Here is a 14,796-nt window from a genome sequence, read left to right on the forward strand (position 1 = left end):
AATATGGAAGCAAATGATGAGCGAGCCTGGAAAGCTCTGACCCAGTGACGAACCAATGTTAGGGTAGAGGGGGGCCATTGCCCCCCCCCCCCCCCCCCCCCCCCCCCCCCAAAAATATTTTGAAAAAAATATAGCACTGTACCAGAAATAAATATAATACGTGTCTCAGAAATTTTTAGTGCTTTTTTTTAATCCTTTTTGGGTTTTTTTTTTTTTTTTTGAATAATTGCTTGAAATTTGTGAAGAATTAGGGTTTTAGTGTTGTGATTTTTTTCAATGAGAAAACTGAGGGAAAGGAGTGAATTCCCATATTGCTAGTAGTCATATAAAAATGGAGATTTAATGGCTGGTGTTGTTGCAAATATTTGAAAATTAAAAACAGAAAATATGCTCACTAAAAATATTCACTGGGATATGATTATGCATAATTCTCAATAAATGTTAGTTTTGATTTTCATAAACTTTTTTGTATTTATACTCCCCCCAAAAAACTTCGAATCTTGGTTCCGTCCCTGCTCTGACCTCTGGCAACTATTGAGCAAGTTCACATCTTACACAAATTTCTGTCATTACATACTTCATCCTACAATGAAAACAGAACATCTAACACGAATCAGCACCAAATACCTCAAAAACGGTAATAACTGAAGAGTAGTATTAGTATAAAAACCTTGTTCTTCTTTCGTGATCCCAAAATCTCTTCTAAAGGTGGTCGGCCTGCACAAAAATAGATAAGTTTGCATAAAATATTTATAAGTTAATAATTTGATTGAGCAGAGTAGAATCATATTAGTCATTAAGGTGGTTAGTTTTAGAAGCAAGTCTCATGAGCTTCCTGTGAACTATGTTGCAGGGTAGAAGTTTGACTTAAAAGGTGTGCATAAAAAAAGAGAAGTTAATACTAATACATAAAAACCAAAAGTACACCCTTTTTTTTTTCTTTTTTTCTTTTTATCTACAATCAGCTAATACTTATACTAAAGCGTCCCTAGTGTCAGCCAATGACACCCTTTTTTTTTCTTTTTTTCTTTTTAAATTTTAAACTAAAGAAGATTTGTATTCTCTATATAAGAACATGTATACCTTCCCATTCTGAACTTGCAAACACTTCCCACATACCTCAAACATACTTTAAGGTTCCAAAAACATCCCACAATGGCTGGAAGACTCATAGATCTGTTGGACTTTGGAGAGAAGTAATAGGTACTATTTTCATTTTCTTCTTCAACATTTTCTTATTCTTCTTCAATATTTTCTTATCAGCTTATTAGTTATTTCCCACCGCTTGATGTTCTAGTCATAGTTGGCTTATTAGTTATTAGCCAAACCGGTAAACAGGTCATAGTTGGCTTGTGCGTACGTAAGCCAACAACAAGCCAACTTCCACAAAACGTTCATCGAGTTTTGAGGAAATGTGTGGATGCTGAGAAGGTATAGCTTGCAATCTGTTCATGGAGGGCCGGGATTATAGGTTCGTTATCTCTGACTCTGTCTCAAAACTCCACTCCCTCGAAAAACCTTTCTCTGTTCATGATGTCTTTTGTAGTTTGGACAAGGATTTTCTGCGGCTGTTGCTGCATACAGGCCACAGGGCAGCTGTAAATAAAATAAAAAGTGTAGCCTCAAAATTAGTTGTAACATTAAGCAACAATTTTTTTTTATTAGTAGTGAATTTTGACAAATCTACTATTAGATATATTATATTTTTTTTCTTACATCCTCTATACTTATAAAATTTCTATAAAATTAAAAATTAATAACTATATAATCAATAAATTGTTTAAATTATAATTTTTTATAATTTAAAATTATATATAAAATATAAACTTATAAATCATATAGTAAATAATATCTAATTTGTACAAAATTTAATATTTATATTTAAAAACATAAAGAATATATAAGATTGTACATTTAAATTACAACTAATTTCGTCCTAAAAAAATTTACTGCTAATTTTGTAGCTAAATTAAAAAAAAAAAAAAATGTTGAGTTTTAAGAGAAAACGGCGGTTAACCGTTAACGTTAATGATTTCTCGCACGGCAACAAATCGCTCTCCTCAGAACCCCTTCAACGCTTCTCTCTTATCCTCCTCTTTCGTTTTTCTCAGAAACTCCCGCCAAATAATAATAATAATAATATTGATGGGTGTGGCATCCGCATCGGTCGGCGGCGGACAGAAGCGTTGTGCGCTTCAATGGAAGTTTGTCGTTGCGGGTCTAGGGCTCCGTAATTGCCTGTTAAGAAACGTGGATTTCAGATCTGGTTTGACTTGGATCCAAACACAAACCCAAACCCAAACCTCTGTGTTTGGGCATAAATAGTTCGCATTGATACTGATTTTCTTTATTTTTGCTATCCAATTTACAAATTTTAATGTTACTTAGATCTTTTCTTTGTTTAATAATTGATATTCATTTTTCATTCTTAATCAGCGTCAACTCAGATGAAGCCGTGAGCTCAACTAACAGATTGAAAGCTTTTTATGTCATATTGAAGAGGTTTGGGTTCTCATTTTTTATCTCTCGACAAGATGATTGGATCAATTTTTGTTTAATAATTGATCTTTTAACCTTTGTTTTCTACAAGTTTCAGCTTAAATTCGGCAGTTGATTTATTGAAGGTTTCAATCTTGGAAGTTTTTATCACCTATTGAACAGAGTTGGGTTCTTGTATAAATATGTTCTTCATGTATGTACTTATATGTGCTTGTATAGCTCATTGAACTTAGGGGGCTAGCTTCTGGATATGCATAATTTGGGATTACTTAGATGGGTTAGATGAAGCATATCATTATATCTATTATATTTATTAATATGTAATTGTTAAAATTATTAGTTGTAGTTGGAAGGAAAGTTTATTGTTTACTATCTGTTTCATGGCTGTATAATTGATTTTTTTTTGGCTGTCCATTTTCATTAGAGATTTTTTTTTTTTTTTTTTTTTTTTTTACTTGAGTTGAGTTTCTAATTTATTGCTCAATTCAATTAAAGTAAAAATCATTTGTTTTTGAAGGTTTAACTTAGGTTAAAACGGTTTTAATATGGGTTTTTATTTAACAAGTTATTGGTCAATTTTGTATTTGAAGGCAAACTTGTAATGAATACTATGCCTGGACTTTGTTGTCCATTGGGCACATTAAACTGCCAAGATTACTCTAGATATAGAATTGATCTCCATACCAGAGGAAGAGCAGTGCCGGCTCATGGCCTAGGGCTAAGGCCCCATAACAAATAAAAAATTTCCCTATTAAAAGAAGGCCCCATCTCCCTTAGTAAAAAATCCAAAATTTTATAAAAATATAATATTTTTTAAATAATTGGTACTTTTTTTTAAGAGTGATACCAAAGATACCACAAATTTTACTATAGATTTAACTGATATATCACCAATCACATAAAAAAGTAATTCAAACACAAATAAATTAAGTTGTTGAAATTTATCAATTACAGTCATAATCATATTTATTGTGAACATTTTGTAGTATTTTTAGTATTTTTCTTTTTCATTTCTAACAAGGCTTTTAAAATAGGAGACCAATAAAAATTTAACCCAATTGAAACCCTAAGATGTTTCAAATAAAATGCTGCAAATGTGATAAATCATCAATGATGACTAATCTCCTACTAAGCCACACATTAAATAATATATATCTATCTTTTTCTCTTAAAAAGAATATATAAAATTAAAATTTAGATTACAATTATACTTAACTATGCATAATCATATATCCAAGTTGAAATAAGTTCCTTTTGATTCAACTATAATATTCAATCTTCTATATGAAATTAACCTTAGTTTAACTAGTATTATTCATCAATTTCTGTATTTACATCAAATTAGTCTTAATTTAATTAGTATTATATAATTTTATTTAATTGATGTTTACATATAAAAAGGCCCCATATAAAATTTTTGCCTTAAGCCCCAAATTTTGTTGGGCCGGCCCTGAGGAAGAGTACGCTCAAGTCCTAGCTCATCAAAATCAAGTTGCTTCTTCCTTTGCTTTAACTCTAGCCCAATCAAGTAGTGCATCCTATTGTCTTTTATGTTCGAATCCATGGGTCATTGGAGTCTAACAAAATAAAAAGTAAAATAATTAAGATCTCCTAAAAAACCCTAGACTCAAGTACTCAACTAAGTTACAAAACTACCAAAATATCCTTAATTCATAGGCATTGCAGAAATTACAATTTTGTGCCTAAATAAAAATTGACCATAATTTAGCAAATAAAATCCCATATAAAAAATTGTTTTAACCCAAAGACACCCAACTAGACTTTTAAAATCACATGGCGGCATCAGCTAAAGTAGTAACATTTTAATGTTCCATGGCTGCATCAGGTATGTTGGCTTGGAACTGTTATGTTGCTTTTCTAAATGCTGGGTTGTTGTGAGGAGTGTGGGTGATTGCCTTTTGGGAATACTAGTTTGTGGACTGACTGTCAGCCATTATTTTGGTTGCTATTTATCCTACATCAGGTTGTTGGATTTTCCTATCGTTTTGTAGCTTAGAAAATAGAGGAAATGACGATTACATTGGAAAATCTCAAATTCATGTATTCATGCTAGTTTTAATTTTAGGGTGAAAAGCCATACTTTTAAATTTCAAATTTAAGGGGGAAGGGGGTATGTCTTGTTTTACTTGGTTGTTTTTGAGCTCATTGTTTTAAGAAAAAAGTTGTCCATTATCATTGTTGGGGCATATTCTGATTAGTATGAAAATTGGCAAGGAAAGTGGAAAAGGTATTTTTCTGTACTGGCACAGTTGTATGTTTGCTTTTAAGTTTTCAAGCTTCTCCGATCTTTATGGCCAATAATAGAAGAGATTTGTGCATCCAACGAAAACATAGTGGGAATGAGATGGAAAAAATGAGGAAGAAGAGATGGTTTTATTCCTTTGCTAGTCGGGTTTCTAGTTACGCTGGTTTAAGATGGTAAATGCTTGAGATTTTGACTAGAGTTTATGCCCCTGATGGTGGACTCCTGGTTTTTGTTTTTATTTGGGAAAGGAGTGGGGGAAGGGGGAGGATTCACTTTAATTTGGGTATCAAATGCTGAATTGATGAAAATTGGTTGAGTTGATGTATTTTGTTTGATTGAATGGTATTTGTGACAATCATTTCTTAAGATTTAACATTCATTTCCATCTTACATTACAACTAGTCGCTAACCCGTGCTATGCACGGAAAAGTTTGGCAATTTTATTTTAATTATTTTACATATTTGTTTTCTTTATTAACTAATAAATTAAAAAATGTCAATTAATTTCATATTAACATGATATAATATTATATATGTTATCTCTAGAGTATATATGAACAAATAAATTAAGGTTAATAGTAACTTGAGGGTTATTTCATAGGTTCATATAACAAGTTTCACATTAAAATTGCAACAATATAACAACAAAAATTCACATACAAATAAATACACTTTTCATGAATGGAAATCTTCATTACTGTATACAGTCGTATCTCTATATTGCTGTACATTCTGCAAAGAGATTATATTTTTGTATGATGTAGTCTCATTTTTCACCTCAAGGTAAAGTTAAACATGGCCCCAAACAACAACAAAAAGTTGTTTTTGGGCCCTTAGCAGTGTTCTTCCTTTTCCATGGTACCCTAGATACTTCCAAAAGTGTAGCTTATATGCCTTGAAAAAGAAAATAACTTATAAACTTCCTTGACAATAACAAACAATAAAAAAGACCTCCTTATGAAAAGGTCCACTTAACAAAATAATAATTATATTCTTTAGTTTCACTAATCCACAGTTGAAGAAAAGTGAGGTTTTAATATTAGAAAAAAAATACACTTTCCACCTGTTTCTTTCTTCACCCTTTTAACAAAATCCTCCATCTTATAATTAATGCAAACATTAGCTCCACGATCCTTGCAAACAGCTAATTTTTCATCATTCCCTGCCAAACACAATCTTAAATATATTATACATGGAAACTAAACTTATGCATGCATTAGAAGAAAAGTGATATTGTACTGTCATCAACAATACTGAATTGCAAATGTACCAATACTCCCATGAAAATGAAGTTTTAATATTCATCCGTTACGCATTGGAGGTACCATATATCATACATAGTTGTTAATACTATCATCAATCACATATATTGTCTAACTTCTCTTATCATAGATATTTCAAATTTTATGGGGAAAAAATTAAAAGAAAAAATGTGTTTTTTTTTTTTTTAATTTATTTAGAAAGAGCTACAATGGCAACCTTCTATGCTGGACCATGTTGTCCTTTATTTTATGGTTGTAGTCAATAAAAATCAATATTAGCAAGCAAGAATTTCAGTTCAAGTTGATCAAATGATGCGCGTGAAGAGTGGCAGAGAAACATCTTTAAATGTAAAACAGGATTCCACTCATCATATCATAACTTAAAGATTACTTCCAAATAGCTCTGTTACGTTAGTGAAGTCAGCAACAGAAAGCATAGCGATGTGAAGGTCTATTGACATATTAGAGACTTGCAGTAGAATTTAACTTGCATTTTCTTTATGCCTAACATCATAAACAGGAAAACATGACTTAATATACACAAAAACTTGGGAAGAGAACAACTTTTTGGTAAAATAGTATTAAAATTACTACAACTTAAATCCACCCAAAAAAATTACACCCATGACAAACTAAACACTTTACAATTGAACAAATATAGCATAGCCTCCTCTAATAATACTTTGCCACTAAACACCCTTGCATTTTTCTAAATCCAAATATATACATAGGCAGCCCAATTCTGTAGTATATACAAATAATACTAATAAGTTAATGCAAAATAAGTTACCAATTCTGTCCTAACAAAAATTCAAAAATTACAAAACTTAAAAAAACAAAAAAAACTTTTTTTTTGTATCGGCCGGTATTGCCCAAAATTGGCCGGTACGGCCAGTACGACCGGTATTTTTTCGGGTACGAAACAGGGAGAGTCGAGCGTACCGGATTGCTGCCCGATACGGTATATTCCGGCCGTATCGGCCGATACGGTACGGAATCGATAACCTTGGTACAATGTCTAAGATATTTATGATTATTGCGATAAATAAAAGTAAATAAACATAAATACAGAACATAGTGGGTCATCATCAAATAGTTTATGATAGTTCATCTATACTATAATCCTAGTACCTGTATAGGCTTGTAAACTAACATAAATGCAAAAATGTCAAGTAAAACCAATTGCTCTTAGAGGCCTTTTGTCAAACACTTAGCATATATAACCAAGAAATAGAACTTGGTTAATCTAGAGGTGTTGTAATAGAGGGAAGCAATATTTCCAGTCCCTAAAGAATATTTAGAATAATGGAATATACAAATTAGAAACATATTGATGCCTCCTATTAGAAGCAAGCCTTCCAACAGTATTTCTTCATTGGACCAAGTATGGCTTGATCACTTTTTAGCTCAGATACAATGTGAAGTAAAAAAGTGTGACTTGTTCTAAACCCTTTCGAAATACATTTAGGGGATATATGGGTGTTCAACATTCTATAGCAAATCGTATAATTATCTCCAATTCATTAACATCGAAGGATGAGGATTCATTAGCAATTATGTTGAAAACAAAGAATGAATGAAAGATAATTTTGGGTTGAGATCTTCATTATTTACATCAAAAGAAGAATTGCTAAGCATGAAAAGCCATAAAATGTTGGCTTCAAGGAGATTTATATGCTTATACAACAGTGGCGGTGCACAACAGAAAAGGCTAACTATTATAATAGTGCTTTTTTTTTGCTTTGTTTCTGCTTCTCTATTTCATCAATAGACATGATCTCTATTTCAAGTAATTCAGCCTCAACATTGCAAGTGAAGGCTGTGGCCAACCCTAGGAGTATACTGCAGGGAATAAGGGAATCAATTAAGATAGGCCATTCAGTTGCACACTCTATTGTCTCTGCATCTTTGTACTACATCAATCAAATTTTTTTTTTTTTTTTGCTTCTTCCTCCCCAAACAAAAAAAAAAAAAAAAAAAAAAAAAAAAAAAAAAAAACAAAAAACAAAAAATAATAAAAGTGAGAGCCTAGAGACTGCGGTAAACTAAACCAAACAGCTGTATTCAGCTCATTCTTATTTCTTACGTCAAAAAGGAAAAACAACAATCCTTCTTATTTGTTTGTTTCTCAGCAACCCAACAGAGAAAGCACAATCAAAAAACTGACCTGGTTAGCTCAACTGAGGAACCACTCTTCCACTTTTCACTCCGATCTTCTTCAAGAAAAAAAAAAAAAAAATCAAAGCGTGTAAAACACTACTTTCTAACCAAACAAAACTTAAACAAAGAAAATAGAAAAACAAACACACACAGAGAGAGAGAGAAAGAGAGAGAAACCTTTGGGTTAGAGCTTTGGGTCGAGGTGAGGTCCGATGAGCAAAAACCCTTCACAGATCCGAAAATCAAAATCAGTAAAATTGCAAAGAAATTAGACCCAAATTCATTCTCAATGAAAAATTTTAAATTTGCAGAGAAATTCCCAAACTCTAATGTTAATGCACAAACCCAACATAAATGAATCATAAAAATTATTATCTAAAACTTCCTATGGAATTTTGAATTTATTTGTAAATCAAAGGCCCACAAATCAGTGCCTACATAGAAACCTAAAAAAAAAAAAAATCCAAATTTACAAAGGGAAGGAAACCACATTAAAATTGCAATAATATATCAACAAAAACCATTATCAGAAATCGAACTGAGAAATTATAGGGCAACACTCACTTGGATGTGCGGAAACTGGAGAGGGACTTTCCCATTGATCCAGGATGGTTTGTTTTTGAAGAGGTATTGTGAGGCAGCCTAGAGAGAAGAAGGTTAGAGAGAGAAGGTTGATTATTAAATTTGGGTTCCAAGGGAGGTGAGAAGAGAAGGTTTTAGGGAAGTATTGGTTTTAGAGAAGAGAGAGGAGAAGAAGATGGCATTCGGTGTTCTTTTCAAAGTTGGGTTTTGGGGAGAAGGGTAGAGAAATAGAGAGAAAGGATTCAGAGTTGGCTTTGTGGAAAAAATTGACTACGGTTAGAGAGGGTATCGGGTTTGCTTTCCACGATTGTGGAAAAAAATTTGGGCTGTTTATTATTATTATTATTTTAATTTAATTAATGCTGATGTGAAAAATTGTAGGAGTTCCAAAAGCTTTGTTATTATTATTATTATATTATATTTGATAGTTTTTAGACCCCTTAAAACCAATTGATTTAACCTAGGTAATTAGCCAAGTTGTTATTTAGTCCAATTTGACAAGTCTAGGTTATCACAATAACAATGATCAAATCAAGCAAAGCAGCAGAAAATAAATAACACAAGATATGATCACCCAGGAAACCAAACCGATAAAAACCTGGGGAGGATTTGACCTAGCTATCCTCAAGGTAAACTTGAATCCACTATCTTGAAAGAATCGAAGTTCATACAATAAGGCTTACAAGCCCCCACGCTCGACTTCTTATTGCTACCAACCAGTAAAACTTACTGACACGACCACGTGCAAACTCCGAATCCACAGACTCCTTCTTTCTTGGATTCACCACCAGATACAAGCACACCCGCTTGTGTTTTCTTTAAACTTCAATGGCAATAACTGAATTGATCATCAAGGTGTAGATAAATCTTCTCCTTGAAAACCCTAAGTTTGTGTAAAAGAAAGCTCATCTAGATCTCACAAGATATTTGCACAAACCGCAATATGAGCAACATTACAATAAGGCTTACAAGCCCCCACGCTCGACTTCTTATTGCTACCAACCAGTAAAACTTACTGACACGACCACGTGCAAACTCCGAATCCACGGACTCCTTCTTTCTTGGATTCACCACCAGATACAAGCACACCCGCTTGTGTTTTCTTTAAGCTTCAATGGCAATAATTGAATTGATTATCAAGGTGTAGATAAATCTTCTCCTTGAAAACCCTAAGTTTGTGTAAAGGAAAGCTCCTCTAGATCTCACAAGATATTTACACAAACCGCAATATAAGCAACATTAAAACGTGACTAGGGTTTGCCTTTTATACTTAGGACAAATAAGAAACCCTAAAAACATTTTAAAATACCTAAGGTTGAGTTGGAAAAATCTGCAGAAAATCATTCTGTCCGAACTTCGATCGATCGAGCCTAAGTTTCGATCGATCGAGCCAGGCCGAAAGGCACAATGCTTTCCTGCTTTAACTCGATTCCAACTTTACATAAATGCACAACTTTGAGCTAGACTAAAACACTTCTAAACACATTGTTTTGATCATGATTTGCCAACAATACAAATTAGAGTTCTAAATACATAAACTCCTAAGTCTTTAGAACCTGACAATATCATATTATATATAATAAAAGTTGGGCTTAGACGCTATAGTTGCGCTACATGGCTTCACCAAATTGCAGAAATTTTATTAAATTTTTAGAGTTTTAAAGAACTAAAAAAAAATAGTATACTAGTAGGACTCTAATTCATTCTTATCATTAAGTAATTTATCTATAAAAAAAATAAATAAAAAACTATCACCTACTTGTGCTTCATGTAACTATCATTGTAGTTTATCTAAAGAAAAAATAAATAAATAAAAAATAAAAAAAATCTAATGACAATCTAACTAATAACGTTAACTATTTTTTTGGGATAAAATATACCTAAACTTCTTGATTGGATAAGCTCCATTTTCTTTTTGTTCATATCAAGTTATCAATTTCTTCACAACTTAAAATTATCTAATATAAAAGTAGGGATATATATACAGTTGGTGTATTTTTCCCTTTTCCTACTGTACACTTTGTTGATATTATTTAACCATGACTCTAATTCATTCTTATTTCTTATCATTAAGTAGTTTATCTCAAAAAAAAAAAAAATGTTTCATGTCTAAAATAACTGTATATCTATAAATAAATAAATAAAATACTTCTTCACGTTAATTTTAACGTAAACAACAAAAATAAAAATAAGAAATAAAAAATAAAAAAAAAATCTAATAACAATCTAGCTTACGCTACTTATGTACTTGAAGTTTGGATCAGTGAGAATTACAGTATGTATGGGATGGATACGCAATACACGGGCCGTGCGCAATTCAACTTTGTGAAACAATAACTAAGGTTATAAAAGCACATATTTCCAATTTCGACACAAAAGCAAAGTGCCAAACCTCAAAACATTCAAATAACGTTTTCATAATCTTATTCCAATACCGCAAACTCTTCGACTTCCTCTCTCTCTTCCCCGAACAAGAAGAAGAAGAAGAACAAAAGAAAAATTACAAGGCAAAAATCTAAAGAAAGCTGTAAGCAAGGTTTCTGTGTATTCCTTGGCTGCTTTTGGATTCTTCAATAACACGTTAGGTCTTTATTACTATTCTGGTTTTCGTTTTCTGTTTTGAAAACTCTTCCTTTAAAAGTTTAAAATAGCTAAGGTTGCTTTTTGGTGGTTTAGAAAAATGGAGGAGAATATTGGTCACAAACAAACTATCAAAACCAAACCCTCCGCACCATCGAACGATGATTGCAGAGCTCAACTTACGCCTACTATTAGACACAAAATTGTCAATAAATTGTAATTTTCTTCCTTCACACTAAATTTCTTATTTTTATTTTCATATTTAATTTCTTAATCTTTATTCTCAGTCTTTTTTTTTAATCCAAAAAAGAAAAAAGAAAAAAGTAACTGATGAATGTTTATTTATTTGTCGTTTTGTCAAAATTCAAATATATTGCATTCAATAAGAGTGTGATTGCCTAGGCTTCATTTATTTATTTATTTTCTTTATACTTTTAAAAGTATCTTTTTTATTTAGGCCAAAAATGATTTTAGTACTTCACTAAAGTTTAAAGCTATTGTTTTTAGTTCCTTAAAAACTTAAAAAGTGATTGATATTAATTACGATTTATTTTTAGTCCCTATGGAGCATTTTTTGTTTGACCACGTCATCTAAGGGCTTAAACATAATCACTTTAAACTTTACTGACTAATCATGTATTTAAGCCATTAATTGATAAACATGTGTGTGTTTAAGAATTGATGTATAATTGTGTTTGTGTCATATTTGTATGGTTCATGATATAGGTCTCATTGTGTGGGGTCTTACAAATAGCAACACTCTTTATAGATTTTATGGAATCACTCCCATTTCATCCATAATCTTTTGTATTTCATTTAGTTATTAATAATCTACATTATTAATAAAGTTTATTACTCATGAAAAAAAATGATGTTTTAAGACTTAAAATAGTAACATACTCTTAATTAATACTTTTAAAAGAACAAATTTGGATGAGTGAATCATTTGTTTACTCTATTTTTTTTTTTCCATCAAATTGAATAGGTTTTGTGTATTTTTTGTCTTTTGTTTAACCTAATTTTCTTAAGTTTTATCCAATTTATATGGTTGTGATTTGAGAATCAATCATTAAATATGCTTAGACATGATTTTGTGTGTGTGTGTGTTATGACGCGGGTTCAATGGTGAAATGTTACTTTCATCCTCACAATTTTGATTTAGAGAACAATCTTCTTTTTAGCTTATTATTAAGCATATATTAATATAAATTTGATGATAAATTGTTCGTTAAATTTTATGACTTTTATCAATCATTAAATTTTCTATTATTTTGTATATCATTAAATTTTAATAATAGTACTTTTTTTTAGCTTTGAGAACTGTTACGGATTGCATAGTTATATTACAGGTACTCAATGTTTTTATGATTGAAGTTCCATTGGATGCACCCTACCCTAAAGATATGTGCTACCCCTTCCCCGAAATCTCAAGAAATTAGCATTTAGATATAAAAATTATTATAAAAAAAAAAAAAAAAAAAAAAAAAAAACACTTCCTATATATGAAAATATATATATTCTATAAGTTTATGATAAAACCGTGCAACGCACGGGTCTTTAACTAGTATATAATAAAAGTTGGGCTTAGACGCCGTAACTGCACCACGTGACTTCACCAAATTGCAAAAATTTTATTAAATTTTTAGATTTTTAAAGAACTAAAAAGGAATAGTATACTACCAGGACTCTAATTCATTCTTATCATTAAATAAAATTAGATTAACATTATTTTTTTATTTGTATGATATATTTATTAAATTAAGGGATAATATTTAATGTAGGGGAAATGGCCCGGTTTTGTATATTAGGCCTTGGGCCTTGACTGAGGACGTTGGTTGGTCTGAGGAAGGATAAACAATATTGGGGATGTCAAGTTCAAAATCCCATGAGTAAGGTGCAAACGGAAAGATTGAGAAAAGTGGTCCAAGGAGGATTATCTCCTCGGATGAGCAAAGCACGGATCAAATATATATTTTATCATACAAGGTAACCTTCTAGGACGATCTACTGATAGAGACGTGTGTTATGAACGTACAAGGGGGATGAAAGCTCAGAAATACCTAGGGAAAAGCTACTGCCACCGCATTGAATGCTCTGTAGCTAACTTTTTGGACTTATTTATGTGGAGAAGATCTTTGAATAGTGCTGCCTTAGCTATTCCAACTCACAGAGGACCAGAGAGGATGTCCAATAGGACAAGCACTCAAGTAGTGGCTTGAATGATCAACAAATGGAGGGCCAAGATCATGGAAAATGGGATATTTAATGTAAGAGACCCCTGGAGAAAGGGGATCGAGAAATTAAGAAGAGAAACACTGTAGCAATCAGGAATCAAACTTGTAATCGAGTTTCGAAAGCAATATATAAGAACCAACCTCCTCAGACATTGCCGAGAACATTTTTCCTTAGTGTAAATTTGTTACCTTCATTCCTTTGCCATCAAGATCTGTTTATTTGTTGCATAATTCATTAAAACCCAGTTTTCCAACCCATTCTCTACAAATTTATTGTTTTGGGTTTTTTGGGCCTAAGTCCACCTACCTTTTGGGCTAGGAGTTCAAATCAAGTTCTTACATTTAACATACAAAAATTTAATTTAGATAATATATATCATCTAATTAACATTATTTTTTTTTATTTGTTAGGATATATTTCTTAAATTAAGAGATAATATTTAACATACCAAAATTTAATTTAGATAATATTTATCATCTAAATTTTCAAAAGTTTAATTCTACTCTAATTAAAAGTCTATTTTAAAATTTTTCTAAATTTAAATCTCATCCCACGTTTTTGTTGTTTCAATTTTCCTCAAGTTGCAACTTAAATTTTATTTATTATTATTATTATTATTATTATTATTATTATTATTATTATTATTATTAAATTAATATTATTTTATCAGAATATCAAGTTACATAACTTGATTATTAAGGGATAAGCAAAATCCAAATTCTTCAAGAGGTGATTAATATAAATCTATCCCAAGAAATAGTATATATCTCCATTAATTTGATAATTTTTATCTATGCCAAAAAACAATATATATCTCCATTAATTTGATAATTTCTATCAAAATAAACATTAAAAAAAAAAAAAAAAACTATCAGAATAAGAAGTCTGAGAAACAACCTCCAAAGGAACACAAGAGGTTTGACTTGAAGAAGCTTTCATACGAGGAAAGGAATGCCAAATTGATTGAGAGATTGAATGCTTTTAACTTCGTAGCCGATGATGATAAGGATGATGAGTGAAAGTAGTATTGGATTCAATGCTTAATATTTGTTGATTATCTGTGATACATTTTGTTTTTTTGTCAACACAACTAAGAACCTAGCCGTGTTTTTCTTTTTGTTAAATTTGTCATTTTTACAGGTTGTCTTTCATCATCTAGATGTTTAACTAGATATGAATTTTTGCATCATTTATATATAAAAAATCAACCAC

At 31.2% G+C, this 14,796-nt stretch overlaps 1 protein-coding gene across 1 annotated transcript in view; it reads right to left on the reverse strand.

Moving 5' to 3' along the window:
- Nucleotides 1-529: 529 nt before the first annotated feature.
- LOC115963484 (uncharacterized protein At5g50100, chloroplastic) overlaps nt 530-14,796 on the reverse strand; it is a 28,598-nt gene continuing 14,331 nt past the window's right edge. The window contains exon 8 of the mRNA XM_031082485.1: nt 530-583. Within this exon, the coding sequence (XP_030938345.1) occupies nt 545-583 (39 nt within the window). The 3' untranslated portion in view covers nt 530-544. The remainder of the gene's footprint in view (nt 584-14,796) is intronic.

The sequence above is a fragment of the Quercus lobata genome, chromosome 10, assembly GCF_001633185.2.
Source record: "Quercus lobata isolate SW786 chromosome 10, ValleyOak3.0 Primary Assembly, whole genome shotgun sequence".
NCBI lineage: Eukaryota > Viridiplantae > Streptophyta > Magnoliopsida > Fagales > Fagaceae > Quercus > Quercus lobata.